Genomic DNA, 16,153 nt, shown 5'->3' with positions numbered 1-16,153 from the left:
TTCTAAAAGCGAAGTGCTTCTGGTTTGACAGTAGATGCTGCAGGGATGTAGAGCTGAAGGACTTTTTATGATTTGCCAAAATATGAGGGGAACTTGACAAGGACATCAGAACTGCGATGCCCCTGTCTTCTCTCTTCAGTGATTCCTTGTTTCGTCTGCATCTTTTATATATTATGCTGTTTTTAAACACTAAAAATAAAAAGTCAGCAAGGTGGATTGGCTGATCAGTTACATTTTGGAAGAGATGGTCCTGGTCATGAAGCTTCTGTTCCTCACCTGCTTGTGGCCAACAGCAGTGCTACATAGTTCTCAAAGTCAGCATCAGCATTTTCATCATCGACAACAATTCTCATTTTTAAGAAACAGTAACAGGTAAGAAATATGCTCTCTCTGTGTTCAGTTGATAAACTTCATGCTGTCAGCAACCTTTCAATGCACCCTTTTTGTTCGCAATCTTGTTTTGCCAGTTTCTGAATTTATGGTATGCATAGGATGTTCCAAAACCAGAAATGGTGAACTATTAACTAATTTTTCATAATAATAAGACATTTCATATTGTGATTTAATGAATGCTTAATATATTTGAAAGTATGTACACACTCATACCCACCCATAGCTCTTTTAACCTGTGGGATGCCAGACTACTATTATGGTACTGGACAGCTATTGTCATGTAGCAAATATTCTTGTCCTCTCACTCCCATTACAAGTAGCAGAAATGCCTTCCACAGTTCTCTGCTAATGTTATAAAGTAACTTCTGTTACCTAAACAGGAGAGTAGTTGCCCCATCAAGATACAGAAAACAATTTTATGGCACTAAATAAAGTGAATTGTAGTGATGACAGAGTGTGTTCCCTTTCTGAAATATGCTTTCAGACACTGAAGATTGTATCCATTCCTAGTCCTTCCAATCAAGTAGCTGGTTTAAAATCAATAATCATACAAAGGTTTTTACATATAAGTTTATGTGCAAACTGCTGATGTTTTTTCCTCACACACGCAATTTCGCATCTGCCATGTGAGGTCTCTGAATGTGTTTCCAGATGAATCTAATAATATTGAAACAGACCAATAACTGCCAGTGGTAATACAAGCAAAATCTCCCTTTTTTTGGGAGGTAGAAGAAACTGTAATAAGTAGATCAATTGAAGGAAGGAGAAGGGACTAAACTTACTTTTTTTTTTGTGTGTGTGTGTATGTGTAGTTGGCCCTCTATTGAAATGAGCAGGGGAGCTCATAGTTTACTCATATGATATCACATATTGAGGAAAAGTAACATACTGAGACTCCTCTTAAGCTGTTTTCAAAGTTACATGCTTTGTAGCAGGTATAGAGCTGTTTATCGTCTATATTCCTCCTTATGTGATAATTCAGCAGTGACATATCTCTGAATCCCCACCTGTCTTGATAAAATAACATTTAAGCAATGCAATGCCAGGCAACAGAACATACCCCAGTGACACAATGGAGGTGCCTGGAGCTGCTGTATCACTTGGTACTTCTGGACTTTGATTAAAGATCATAGACTCAAGTTTGGTCTAGGCCAAAAGCTCATTAAAAGAATGTCTATTCAACAGACTGTTTCAGAATAATTGACAGTTTTGGGGTGAGGGCTAGTGCACAATTATTTCTAATAACAAAATAAAATAAACAGAACTAGCCCTAATACCAAAATAAGGTCTAATCTGGTGCTTTGCTTGTCTCAGGAAGGAGTGAAGACTGAAATTGAAACAGAACAAAGTATCTTCTTCTTGTGGTAGTGGTAAGGAAGGCCTATTTGAAACTTAGCTGATATACTTTTGTCAGTGGCAAAAAGGAAACATGTGCTACTTTTGTTTGCATTTATCCCAGTCCAAAAGAGATGAGGGAAGTATCTCCATCACTGGTTTAAAAACTGACAAAGTAGAGGAAAAGCCTGGTGGCAGGAGACAGCATATTTGATGGCATCCTGCTGGACATCCTTTGCTGAACTCTTGCCACAGAACAGCAGAAACAATACTGGCACAGTGTCCTCTCCATCTTCACAGATGTTAACTAATACCAACAAATGGACCACTACGACAGTCCTGTGTGACAGGTAGGACCACATTCTCAGCTGACACTGATTGGTGTAGCAGTTTCTTTACACAAGTCAATGCCTTCCATGTCTTCCTAGGCCCTAGTGATTTAGAAATAAAAAGAAGGCTGCAGAATCTGAGCCACAGAAGATCAAAAAACTTTACAACAGCAAATCAGCTTTACTATGGAAAGGATCCAAATACATTTAATTTCTCTTTGTTTGATTCTCTGGTTTTGTTTCTAAAGGCAGCATTATCGTCCAGTACATTGTAACAGGGCCTGACTTTCTACCAGCCTCTTTTTCTTTTGGGGGAAAAACCTTTCAGCCAGCACTAGGGTTACTAGGGGCACAGCTGACAGATGGCCTTGGTTAAATGGGTGGCCTTTTAAAAAGAATCCCATGTGAAAATGTTACTTAACCTACAAGTTCCACTGTTTTAATAGAGTAACCCAATTCTCCCTCCAAAGCTATTTGTCTGCATTCTCTTGTAAAGCAGATTTTAAAGCATTAACCAAAAGTACATGAGAAAGAGATTATTCTCATGGTCCATTTCCTACAGCAAAGAACAAAACATTTGACTGTCAAAATATTAGGCTTTTTGACAGTACATATTGCTGATGCTACTGAACGTTTGGAAATGCATTTTTATGGGTCAGAAAACTGCAAATTTAATGCTTGCATTTATCTGAGTTTCAAAATGTGATAAATATGTTAAAAGTTTCAGGGATCACACAGCTGTATAACTCCACAGACTCTCCTGGGAATAAGATTTCTGTAACTTCTACTTTTTGTGTACCTTTCATTTAGTAGTAGCTACAGTATCTCAGTACATAGCACTGGAAAGTATTTTATGGCCATTAAAGCTAGGGTCCTCCAGAGTATTCTTTTAATGAATTCACCTAGTTTCATTTGGAATGTGATGAGAATTTTTTTCCTCACTACCCCCATACTGCAGCAATAAAGGAAGTTTGGTACCTTGGATACTAAATTAGTGTAACAGAAAACAAAACCTTTCCTAACTATCCTTCCTGAGACATGAGTTTCAGGTTTTTCAAAATCTATTGTGATGTGCTGGAAATGTGTTTATATCTCCCTGAATATCCAGAAGTGCTCCTACCAAGGACTCACCTTATTACTTATGCAGGTCATTAAAAAAGAAAACCAGCCATGTAGGATCTTATCAAAGATCCATGTACTATAGTGACCTGTTTCCGACAGAGACTGTAAGCAAGTTTGTAAGTAAGTTTGGAAGTATAAGGACAGGGCAAACTTTCAGGATATTTCCTCCTAATACTCCCCCCTATATCCATCCAGTCACCAGATTTCCTTCAGAGACTTCCTGATTTGGATGTAATTTATGCAGATTTAGTTATCTTCATTGGATTTCTTATCCATGAACTTGTCCAATTTCTCCTTGAGCCTGTGTAAACTTCTGATAACCTGCAAAGATAAAGACAACCAGATGGGATGCTAACCACATCAATCCCATGAATGCCACTGGTTATGGAACTACACTGATGGCATTATGTGGTTAAATGCTTTAATGAAAAATGATTCAACTACCCTTGAGCATTCCTTTGATATTTCTCTCAATATTAGGTATTGAAGGTTAGGTAGGAGCAGCTAAATTTGTCTTTAAAAGTGTGCCACATATTTGTCCATCATTAAATAATTCTGAAGTAGTTGCTTTGGTTTTGTAGTCTGTGACTCTGAGCTCTGTCGGATACCAAGGCATTGAGCCACGAATCCATGAAACAGTGTTGGGTAGTGAAGTGTCCAGAGTATGTCTCACTTTTTTCATCCAAAGAGCTAGTGCTTCCATTAACTTCCTGTAGAAGTACCAGTAGGGGTCTCTTCCCTATATGATCTGAAATACTTCAAGGGCTTTTTATGACCTCTGTTGGAATTTAATTAGAGATTACGATTCCATTTGCATAATGTAAAATGTTGCCTGGAACACAGCTGTGTAAAGCAGACCTGTTCTAACTGGAAGTAGTCGTTTCTTGAGCATCTGCTTCACTGAGACTAACTCACATTTACCATTACCCAGTTCTGCAGCAATACCAAGCCATCTGTCAAATTTCCCTTTATTACTACTACCCCAGGAAGGCAAAGAGGTATTTCCTTTCCTTAGATGCATGTGGGCTTTTCCCCTCAAAACCACAGCCTGACATGCCATACAATTAATATGCAGGATCAATTATTGTATTTAGACTCCTAGAACATGGTGCGCTTGCTAAAGCTGCATGACAAAGAGACTAGGGTGCCAGGACACTGAAATACAATCTCTGTCTTTGCTGTGAGAATGAAAAGTATATCTTGACTGACCTCAGGCAGCTTTTTGGAGACCTAAGCTAGTTAGATCTGTCTCTTCAACTTTTTTTTACTTAATTGGTGCCACGTGAAGGAGCACTCAAGAAAACATCTGCTGATGATTTCTCAATGCCATGGTGCTGATCAATAGTTAGATATGGGTCTAGAATTTTTGGGGAGTAAGCAAATATACATGTGATTCCCTTTGAGTCATCAGTTAAACTCCTTTAATGCTGCAGTGAGGACAATTTATACTGCAGCTCTAAGCCAAGGAGCAACATCTGGACGATGCTGATGTTAAAGGAATGCCTACTGGGGAACACTAATCTTGGGTGGGGGAAGCAGTCAAGGAGTAGAAAAAACGCAAAGTAGAAGTGTATTACCTCTTAATTATTTTAGAAAATGTTATGGAATTTTTCTAAGTTTTGGTACCTTTACACATGCAATGTTATCAATCTCCATTAAATCAATTCAAAGTACCACAAGTATAAATATATGTACTTCTCCATGTAAACCTATTTTTGTTTACAATTAAAAAATATATATATTTTACAGAAGGAAGGTACTGAAGAAAAGATGCAGCGTGTTTGTAATGGAAGTGATATTCTGACCCCTGCAAGATCTTGCCTAATTGGACAACCACTGTTGATAGCAGCTAGAAATAATTATAGATAGTCCACCATTTGTTTATAGAACATGAACTTGAAGAGGCTGTTCAAGTCAGTGGGCATAAAAGATACTTTTCATATAGGCAGCATTTCTGTTTATTTTGTCCTCATCCAGAAAAAAACAGAAGGAATATAAAAACCCCCTACCTCTTCTCAGTGGATCATTAAGAAAAATAAATCCTGCTTTGGTAGCTTGTGTTTCGCCTCTTGTGACTAGGGCAAGTATTTCTCAGTCACATACTTGCTTCTAGTAAGAAGCTGTAATAGCTGTATCATGGTTTTATCCTGCTTCTTCCCATGAAATCATCAGAGCAACACACAGGTATTTTCCCTGGCACATCCAATGACAAATAACCTAATATTTCTAAACTGTATTAGCTGGGCCATGGCATTCTGAACATAATGAATCATTTTCTCTCATATTGGTTCCCAAGCAGCAGAATTTCCTCATATACCTATTGCAGAGCATTGCACATGTTCAGCTCTACTGCCTGTTCTATTCTGATTCAGGCTTGCTCTGTAGTGATTTTAATTCTCTGAAGCATGGGGTTTCATTTTAGCATCCACATGAGTTTCAGACTTAGAAAATTAGAATCTGTATTTGAAACGCCTAATGGGTGTTTTGATTGCCCTGATAGTTTGGCTAAGACAACACTGCCAGAGACATTAAAGAATATTCAGGTAAATTAATTTGTTCAAGCTCAGTGTCTCTGATTAGCCAAATGCCACCTCAGCATTTCTGTAATATTTAAAAAAGTAATTTCTTGGGCTTCATTATTAAAAAAAAAAAAGCAGGGATTGAATAAATAAATAAATAAATACAGGTGCATATCTTATCCTAAGGTATTCCATACCTAGTCTTAAGCAGTGTTTGACTACAGGGTAAATCTTCTGAAGAGTTTTATGTCATTCAATTTAAAGTAATAATTAGAGTTGCTGACAGCGAAGTCCTAGAGAATCACAGAAGGCATGAAAGAAATTCTATTAAGGGAGACTCCCTTGCCTGTGGCAAATCTCCTGTATTTAAGTAAGTCCTACAGATATATGTTTAACCTATACTTAAACAGTCCAAGTTAAAGGAGTTTCAAAACCTGCCCAGGCAATCTGTTCCCATGTTTCACTATTCTCACCATGAGAAAGGGTTTCCTAATGTATACCACAGATCTCCCTTGTTGCAGCTGCTTATCCTACTGGGGAGAAGACATGGAGCAAAGGATCCTATGAAGGGTCTGGGACAACTTCTCTGCTGCCAAATCGTCCTCTCAGGATGGAAGGCAGGTGGGGAGAGTTACAGGGAGGTTTTGCTTGGGAAGCTGGGGAGCAGGGGGCTGCCCTGCTGTCCAGAGGACTGGCCGCATGGTACTGCACAGCGGGGAAGACTGGAGGGGTGCACGGGAGAATCAGCATGTCACTGGGCAGCAGGGAGAACCAGCATGGTGCCAGGTGTCTGGGAGCACTGGTACAGTCTGCCAATCTGTGTAAGGTTGTCCCAGAAGAACATCAGCAGTGTAGAAGCATCTGCAGGGAAGTTGGTGGGGGTAAGAGTTGGAAGCTGAGAGTTGGTTGTGGCAGACAGTTGTTGGCTGACAGTTGTCCCCTTCTGGCCTGTAAAAACTCGTTATGTGTTATGAAGACTGTGATGTATTCCCTCGGTCTTCTTCCTCTAAATTAAACTGTACAGGTTCTTACAGCCTTCCCATGCTTTTCTTGAAATGGGGGCCCAAAGCGAGGCATAGTTCTTCAGCTAAGGGATAGCAAGTGCTTGGGGCCAGCCACTTAAAGCAGGACATGCAACGAGGATTGGAAAGTGAAAGAGACACCATAGTATTTTCCTTATAGCAGAACCAAATAATGTGATGGATTCTTTTGAAAGCCTGTGACTCCAAACTGCCATATATACTGTAGATCTCGTTTGTGTTTTAATCCAATGCCTTTGTGATATGGGCTTGTACCAGATCCCTCCACTATCTGTGCCATGGTTTCTGTTTATGGGAAGAGCAGAAAAGGAGTCTGCATTGTGATGGGCATCTGCAGTTCATTTTAAATGCAGGCCCAGCACATGAGATTTCCATGTGGAGAGCTCAGTTCCATTCTTAGGCATGTGAATTTCCCAGTGGAGTTTGGTATGTTGTGCAGTGCATTCTGTGAAGGGACAAAAGTTAGCAACGGTCACCAGAAAGAAGTACAGAGTTCATGGTGTCCTGCTTACAGCACAGGTTCATCTGTGCTGCCTTGGTGTTACACAGAGACTCAGATGTGTGTGTGTGAGCAAGGAACTGAAAGGGCCACCCATTGTCTCACTGGAGCTGTCTGCTGCGAAGGGACTGGTCCTAACAGTTAAAGTCTCAGGTGATGTGTGTGTGACTCCTTGAATGGTGTGTGAATGCTGGGATGGTGGCTTCTCCTTTACCAGTGGCATGGGGAAAGATGTAGAGATGGGGCTCTCAATGCAAGAAAATTATGCATGTCTGAGCAGCAAATAAGAGGGTGAGCTAATGACTAAAGTAGCCAAATCTGAATTATGCTTAAGAGCATTTCAAAAAAACAAGTCCCTGGATATAGGATCATCAGTTCCCAGTCCTTCTGAAAAATTACTGACTCATTTGAGCTCCTAGGGAAAAAAATACAATAAAAAGCATAAATGTCTGTGTAACATGTATAATGCATGAAGCAGTTTAAGGCCATGGATATATGATGTTATTTCCAAGTCTGAGTTGTAAGTAGTTATGTGAATAATAACATTTTTTTCAAGCAGCTATAATCTCTTCTATAATGATAGATACAACCTCTGAGGAGAACAGAAGAATAGATAGATGTTCTTCCAGGGACTTTTTATGTCTAATTTGTGTTCCTCATGGATCTGAACACCCTCATACCTGATTTCCCTACCTTTTCCAGTACATCTTTCTCCAGCTTTGTAAGCACAGTAGTTTCCTTTATTATACCAGATACAGGGTTCTTGGGTCCCTGCTTCATTTAACTAGGACTGTGGATGTCAGGCAGGAGAAGAAAAAAAAAAAAGAGGGAAAAAAAAGTTTCTTACATATTTCTTTTCAAATATAGCAAGCGAGAAATTAAAATGAGGAAACTTGACAGCACCAAAGTACGGCCACTTAAATCTGATCAGCTTCTTCACATAGAGGACCATGACTTTGCATTGAGACCTGGATTTGGAGGTAAGCAGCATGTGCTTGTGCTGTGCTGGTTAATAGTTTATCCTCTCTCTGGAAGTTTACTTAAACTTTGTCCAGCAGCATCACTTAAAGTCGAATGACAGACTTAATTGCACCTTACCTTTAGCATTGTGCTCCAGAATGAAAAAGAAAGAAGAAATACAGAAATGCTTGAAGAAAAGGGACTTTTTTTTTTTTTAAACATAGAAAGAGGAGAAATTGTTCAAATTGTCTCCTTTTAAGAACTAATTTAAAAAATATTATTTGAATAGGATTATTTTATAACAGTGATTATAGTTTCCCTGTAAATTACATAGCCTTTTGCAATTAGCAAATTACTTGCTGAATTTATGTTGAGAGATTTAAATTAACCATCAATTCCTAAATCTGTTTCCTCTGTAAAAAATTAAAAAACTACCCACAAACCTTCAGTTTATTGCCATGTCATTCCTATGTTGTTGAGCACTAGGATGATTATTTCTTCATTTAACTAAATTGCATGTGGATAAAGGGCATATTCAATGGGATGTTCACAGTTTGGATTCAGTTTTGACTCTCCTTCATGAAAGGTAAAATGACAATGTTGCCCCACTAATAACCTTTGTCTGAGCTTTTGCGTCACCAGTTCCGTGTTCATGATTCATGAAAATAGACTGAACTGCTCTGGATTATGAAGCCAGAATAGAATATATGAGGACCAATAATCAGCTGTGTAAACAAACATAAATCTCAGAGGCCAGCTGAAGTCTTTGGAGCTATTCTTGTTGCCACCAGCTGCTGGGATCTGAAGCCTGGCAAGCATGCCAGGAGGGAGACCTGGGGTAAGAAACGCCTCTCTGTATGCACTGGGAGAATGTGAAAGGACCAAGAAAAGGACCAAGAAAATTTCTTATTACCCAAGAAATTCTGCCTTGTCAGAGAGAAAAAATCTTTCCTGATTTTGAACAATAGTTGAGATACATCTGTTTCTTGGCAGCAAAAGTTGTTATACCTCTTTCCTAATACCTGTCTAGTTTAGTGTTTGTTAGTTTGGATATTTTCTTGTTGCTACCTGCTTGTAATCTCAGAAAGGAAGCAGCGTTTCCATGAAAGCAAACAACCCTTTTGGGATGTACTTTATCACTGGATCATCCCAGAAAGCAATACTTATAATGTACATAAAAGCAGCTTTTAGAATATACCCTGTGACATGGCAGTTGTAATTCTCCATAGGCAGTGAGGATTTTTTACCCCCAGCAAATCTGTACCAGGCTTTTTCCCCTTGTCCTTTTTTTTTTTTTTTTTCTTTTTTTTTTTTTTTCAGATGACTAGTTGGAGCCCATTCAATTCCTATTCAGGCCAGCTGTAGTTTTTCCACTGACTTCATTGCATAGGCCTCTCAATAGTCACATTGCCATGAGTATGATTTCAGCTGTACTCATGTCTTCCAGAAATAGCTTTCAGCAGAAGAGTGCATCAGCTTTGCTTCTCTTCTATCATCCACATGCCTTAGTGGCGTGGGAGGCACTTTCTTCAGCCACAACCAATAGTTCACACACTTCCAAAGTCTGTCTCTTACTATGTGGAATACTTATATGTGAATTTCTCTGAGGTGAAAACATTGATCCATTAACATTTTTACAGCACATGGTGAAAAAAGTGTCAGTGAAGCAAATCTCAATCCTAAACTTACACTCCATTGTTTATATGACCATCGATTTTAGTAATGCTACAGTAGTAAAGAATGGTTTCTTTTTCACAAAAAGCAGTTTGAGAAGGCAGCAACAGAGAGTTAGTACACAAGCATGACCTCATCGAAGGACAAAACTCACCAACTGAAACATGAATCTGAATAACAGATCCAGAATTATTGTGTGACAGCAGAGACAGAGTATGCGTTTCCTTGGAGAATGCTGATGATTAAGTGTCCAGCAGAAGAAAACTTAACTAGAAGAGAAGATTAAATTAGAGATACAATTCATACAGTCATTACCACAGCAGTCATAACACACCTCTGAATTGCATAAAGATTTGCAACATTGGCTTTATGTATTTAAAGCAGGTGAAATTTTGGTTTTGTTTTTATAAAATCTAATGAAGCATTTTAGTGTGTGTGATTCATGAAGAGCTTGTATCTGTCACATGTCATAGTGCATGATTTATTCATCTCAGCACAATGCATCAATTCAGAATACTGATGTGAGAATAAAGGAACCAGGTCAAATCATCTAGGTGAAAACCAAGTATTTTAAATTTATTATTTACCTTTAGAAGAGGGACAATGAGGAAGGGGAGTTGCAGTGATGGATTTTGTTAATCTAGCTCCATTCTGCAGCTAGATTAATCATCCTTTGCACCAATTTTGGAGAAAAAGCTGTTGGAAAATTCACACTGTTTTGAAACTGCTGGAAATCCCTAAATTCAGGGAACTCCTAAATCTGAATCTGGCTTGTTTGATTTCATTTAGCCATTTACCTGCAAAGTAAATGAGGCAGACTACAGGATCCAGAGACTTTAGTATTGATAATGAAGTAGCAAAGCAAAGCAGAGACAGCACATGCTGGATTTGATCTGTAAACTGAGCAAACATGCACAGGAAAAAAAAATGGGGGAAATGAATGTAGAACTGTTGGCTACTGGTGCTACCAGCTGCAGTGCTACTGAAGGTAATCGTGATTGCTCACATGGCTGGTTGCTTTTTCATTAAAGTATATAATCACTGTGTGGAGGTAAGAGATCTTTTTTTTGACCAAATGGACACACTCTGCTGTCATTTGTGTGAGTGTATTTTGGCATTCTTCTGTTATTGCAATGCCATTCCAGATGCACAATCAGAATTTGACTCTAACTTAATTTTAAAATGTAGTCCTGACATTGTCCATTTATTAACAGATTAGAGATTGAAGTCTGAGAAGCATACTGTGTTAAAATGAAGCAAAACCAGCAAGGTGCCAGCAAACTGTTTATACATTATTTGCTATAGGAAGACTACTTTGTCTGCTGTTCGTTATAGAGTGAGGTTGAATGAAGCAAACCAATAATTCAGTCCACCTAAACATTCTTTTAAAAATGAAACTTACCTTGTTACACTTACTCTCTAAGCCAGGCTCTTGGGTTGTTTTTTTTGGGGGAAAGGGGCAGGGTATTTTTTCCTTTCCTGTATTTTTTTTTTTGTTTGGTTGGTTGGTTGGCTGTTGTTGCCTTCTACGTAATGTCATGGTCCTCTTTTGTTTGGAAGTCTCCAGTAGATGGACCCCTTCTGAAGCAGAGGTGTTCCAGCATAGTGATTTTTGTAAGTGCACTAGACATTGGACTAAGAGCACGGATGTTTCCTTTGCTCAAACAGCTTTGCCAGCTGCATCAAGGAACATCATTGGGATTATATTTAGTCCTTGCTGCTTCCAGAACCACTAATAAAGGCCAGCAGATGGGTATGTTAGGGGTCCTGCAATGGTAAAATAATGCTTGCCAGTTCTGGTAAGGCTGTCTCTCTGCATAGGTCCTGCCAAAGGGAACAAAAAACTGCCAGTAGACTCAGAGCCAGATCCTTTCCTTACTTACATATTTTTGTGCTACTATGACCTAAAGTACTTAAACTGATTTTTCAATACCTTGCTGAACTGGTAATCTGTGAGAAGATAACTTCAGTTTGGACTAGAGAAAAAGCAAGAAGCTAAATTACATCACCAGCACTTCTTGGACTGATCATCCCCATGTTTTAAAATCAGTGAAAAAGGGTAAGCACGGGCCACTATTAGACAGTGAACAGAGACTTCCAGTGGCTCAGGTCTGAGGGCCACAGTGCAGGCTGCCTTAGCAGCCAAAACTGTGTACATTGAGAGAGGTGTTAGAAATCCTTAGAAATCTTTAAAAGTTTCTTGCTTTTCTATTATACATCTATTTATCTATAACCTATTATTTGCTGAACTATATTTCAAAATACTGGCAGAAGTCATGGGTGTGAACTCTTGCTTCCTTAGTTCTGTCTCCACATACTAAAAATTAACATTGCTGTTAAAAAACCCCACTTCAACTAGTGGACAGAGGAGGCCATTCTTTTGTTCCTCTCTGCCTTGGTTTTCCTAACAGTAAACCCCTTCGATGCACTCACTGAACTATTTTGTAATCTAAAGATCACAGAGCCACATGTGCATGCAAGTCCTAACTGTGGATATACATATAGAAGGATTACAACTTTTTTCTGTTAGATTGTGTCTTAGGGACCTGTCACTTCCTATGCTAACAGTGTGTTAGCTAAAGAAGTTTTAAGTTGGTTATCTATCTCTGCTTTGTCAACCAATAGAGAGGATAATGACATTAGCAAGTACTAGAAATTATGGAAAATAACTCAGTAGCATTTAGCTAGTCAAGAAGTAATAGTCTTTCTAGGCAGTTTGCATCCCAATCTGCAATTGAGCATAATCTTAAATTAGAATTAAATTTAATTAAAATTAAATTAAAAACCAAATTTTCAAAGGATCAGAGATCCTTCCTCTTATGCTTCCTCCCTCCTTTAAATTAGTAACATTTAAATTAAACTGAAAGTAAATGGCAATGAAAAAGGAAAGAAAATAGGGCCCAATAAATCTTCAAAAATGCTTCAATTTTAATAATTCTTTGCCACCAAGATGTTTTCTGCACCACAACTCTCCCTGAAAGTTCAGAAATTTCCTCTTACTGTGGTGGAGAAAGCTCACTCTGATGAAAGTGGAATGGCTTTTTGTCATGTGTTACTGGAGGGAATGGCTGGGGTCCAGAACAGAAGGAAAATATTTTTGCAATTTGCAAGACCTCTAATAGGCACCTTCTCCTGGGTTTTTTTGCTCTTGCATTGCTAGATCTTCCATTCTAACAGTTGGCTAGTGCTAATACCAATTCACCTTCATTTCTTACGTAAGTAAAAACCAAACAAAACAGTAACAAGAAAAAAAACAACACAACATTGCCAGTAATTTGCCCGTTTCACTCATGGCCAGAGGAAAGTAAATACATCAGCATAGCTTCACTTCCCTGGGGCTTGTTTACATTTCTATCTGGTTCTCTTCCTCCACAGGCCCACAAGCCTTTTTGAAGAAAGTACTCCTGTAGACCTTAATCCTCCCCTGGTTTCTGACTGGGAGCTTTTGGGAAACCCAGCTTTTTTCCAGAACACATTGTTACAAAGCTGACTGGGATTCAGTGGCTAGTTTTTCTAAATTCAACATCTATCTTATGAAATTTCAGGTGCAATCTGCTATGTGTTCAAAGGACTGTTACAAAAATACTTTGGGATTCACTAAACCAGTCATTTTTACTGTAGAAATTAATCCTAAAATGTTAAAAGGATGTTCTTTTTACACAATATCCCTTCTAAAAGGGGTATTGTGGAATTGGCCTGTTGTACTATCTATTAAAAAAATATCTGTGCTCATCATGGAATTCTTTTGTTAAGTTTAAACTTTTAAAATTAAAGGCTGGGAACGGCTTGTGTGAACATAAGCCCATCTGAAAACAATTCTACTTTTTCTGCTGAGGAGTAATTATCTTGAAAATCTGTGGGGTCTCAACTGTGAAAATCACTGTAGCAATGCTCCAAAAACAATTGAAACTGCTCAATTTAATAACAAAATCCTCTCTGCTATCCCCAGTTTTGTCATATTGAGAAACAAAAAACACATCTTTGCTAAGGTTAGGTTTTTTTCAAAGTGAATTTGATTATTTTACCTGACAGTCAGCCAGAGATTGAAAGTCTCAATATACTAGGGAGAAAGCTGGTTTAAGATCCTTTCCAATGCTCACTGGTATGCTATTATTTTACAAACATCCAATTGTGGTAAAACAAATCAAAGTGATGAAGAAATTACTGTTCTCAGCAAGCTGTTCCAAATAGATAATTACTGCTCCTGGTGGAGTTGGTTTTTAATCACAGAAGAAATATTTCCAGAAAACTACAAAGCCTAAAAGACTAGACCAGAACAAAGCCAATAGGCATCTTATGAGGGTGGTGATAGTGACAGAAATGTAAGAGTGCTTTAGATTAGAAAAGTGAACAGCAGATTGAAGTGAGCAGGTTTACATACACGTGCAGTGTTTAGTGTGTTTATCGTCTACTTACATTTGTTGCCGAAGTAGAGTCAGAAGAGGAAGAAAATATTCTCTGCTGCCATGATCTGTCAACAATAGGTCAGGACCGGGTTCAGGGGATGTAGTTTAATAATTGTCTGTGGTGAATGCTAGACTGAACAGTATTTTCTCATTAAGCAGCATGAGTATGATCTTTAGCCTTTCACCAGCTAGAGAAGAGGAATCTCTTTTTAAGGAATCTGTTTCACAGTTCTAGCATTTCTGTCTAAATCAGCAACAATTTTTATTGTAACAGTTCCATTTTTATTTAATTCACTCTTGTGCATCAGCCTCTGGAGCAGATGTCTCCTGCTGCCTCTACTCTCCAAAAAGAAGCAGCATTTTCCCAAGTGATGTCTAGTGTTTAATCACAGATTCAGAGAATCATAGAATGTGTGGGGTTGGAAAGTACCTGTAAGATCCTCTAGCCCAGCCCCCCCTGCAGTACACAAGGACCTTTTTGACCAGATCAAGTTGCTCAAAGCCTGGTCAAGCCTGACCTTGAAGGTTTGAAGGGATGGGGCTTCCACCATATCTCTGGGCAACCCGTTCCAGTGTTTCACCCCCCTCATTGTAAAGAACTTCTTCCTAATGTCTAATCTAAATCTACCCTGCTCTAGTTTAAGAACACTGCCCCATGTCCTGTCACTACACACCCTTGTAAACAGTCCCTCACCAGCTATTCTGAAGGCCCTTTCATGTACTGGAAGGATTACTACTAAACTAATAATTTTAGTTAATTTATTTTATTAGTTTATTTGAATTTATTTAATTATTATTTAGTTTATTTTAACTGAGTTTAGTTTAGTTCATTACTTCTACTAATAAACTAATTGACTGACCTTTGTCTGAGTCCTGAATTTTGTTTTGAGCTCTGGCCAGCAAGACTGAGAAATACATTCCTCTGAGAGGGAGACAGGATTTCTAAGCCGGACAGCACAGCTCGTGTCAGTGCTGAAACATGCTCCTGTGTGCCCTGCTAACTCTGAACACATTTTACCTTGTTTTCCCATGCACAATACATCTTAATCTGTTCTGTGCAGGGTCAAACTCTCCATCAAAAAATACAAGTCCAATAAAGAGATTACAGAGCCAGATTTTAAAATACCTCAAAAATAGTTTAAGATCTTTACTGGTAAGATCTGGAGGCAGCTGTGTAATCCTTGAGTGCTGCTATTTTAAGGATAATTCCGAGAAGAGATACAATATTGTGTCTGGTTATCAGGAGAGTGATATTTCTGGACTATTTTGGGTTGACATTACCTTTTGGATGAGAGGAAGGCTGTGGACATTGTCTACCTCGACTTTGGTAGGACCTTTGACATTGTCTCTCACCACATTCTCCTGGAAAAGCTGGTGAATCATGACATAGACAAGTGTAGTCCTCATTGGGTAAAAAAATGGCTGGGTGGCTGTAGCAAGAGAGTTGTGGTAAATGGAGTCAAATCTAGTTGGCAGCTGGTCACCAGTGGTGTCTCTCAGGGCTCAGTTTTGGAGCCAGTCTTGTTCAACATCTTTATCAATGATCTGGATGAGGGGATTGAGTGCACCCTCAGTAAGTTTGCAGATGACACCAAACTGGGTGGAAGTGTTCCTCTCTTGAGGATAGGAAGGCTCTGCAGAGGGATCTAGACAGGCTGGATTGATGGACTGAGGCCAATTGTATGAGGTTCAATAAGACCAAGTGCCAGGTCCTGCATTTTGGTCACAACAACCCCAGGCAATGCTACAACCTTGGGGAAGAGTGGTTGGAGGGCCACTCAGCAGAAAAGGACCTGGGGGTGCTGGTCAACAAATGAATATGAGCCAGCAGTGTGCCCTGGTGGCCAAGAAGGCCATCAGCATCCTGGCCTGCATC

The 16,153-nt window shown here is 39.0% G+C and overlaps 1 protein-coding gene across 1 annotated transcript in view; it reads left to right on the top strand.

Annotated features, from left to right (window-relative positions):
• The first annotated feature begins 244 nt into the window (after nucleotides 1-244).
• GABRR3 (gamma-aminobutyric acid (GABA) A receptor, rho 3) overlaps nucleotides 245-16,153 on the top strand; it is a 30,076-nt gene continuing 14,167 nt past the window's right edge. Inside the window, exons 1-2 of the mRNA XM_010005475.1 lie at nucleotides 245-372; nucleotides 8,105-8,217. Of these exons, the coding sequence (XP_010003777.1) occupies nucleotides 245-372; nucleotides 8,105-8,217 (241 nt within the window). The remainder of the gene's footprint in view (nucleotides 373-8,104; nucleotides 8,218-16,153) is intronic.

Source organism: Chaetura pelagica, unplaced genomic scaffold (genome assembly GCF_000747805.2).
Source record: "Chaetura pelagica isolate M959 unplaced genomic scaffold, ChaPel_1.0 scaffold39, whole genome shotgun sequence".
In the NCBI taxonomy this organism is placed as follows: domain Eukaryota; kingdom Metazoa; phylum Chordata; class Aves; order Apodiformes; family Apodidae; genus Chaetura; species Chaetura pelagica.
The sequence above is the reverse complement of the archived record's forward strand: the minus strand, read 5'-3'. Positions and strand labels throughout refer to the sequence as shown.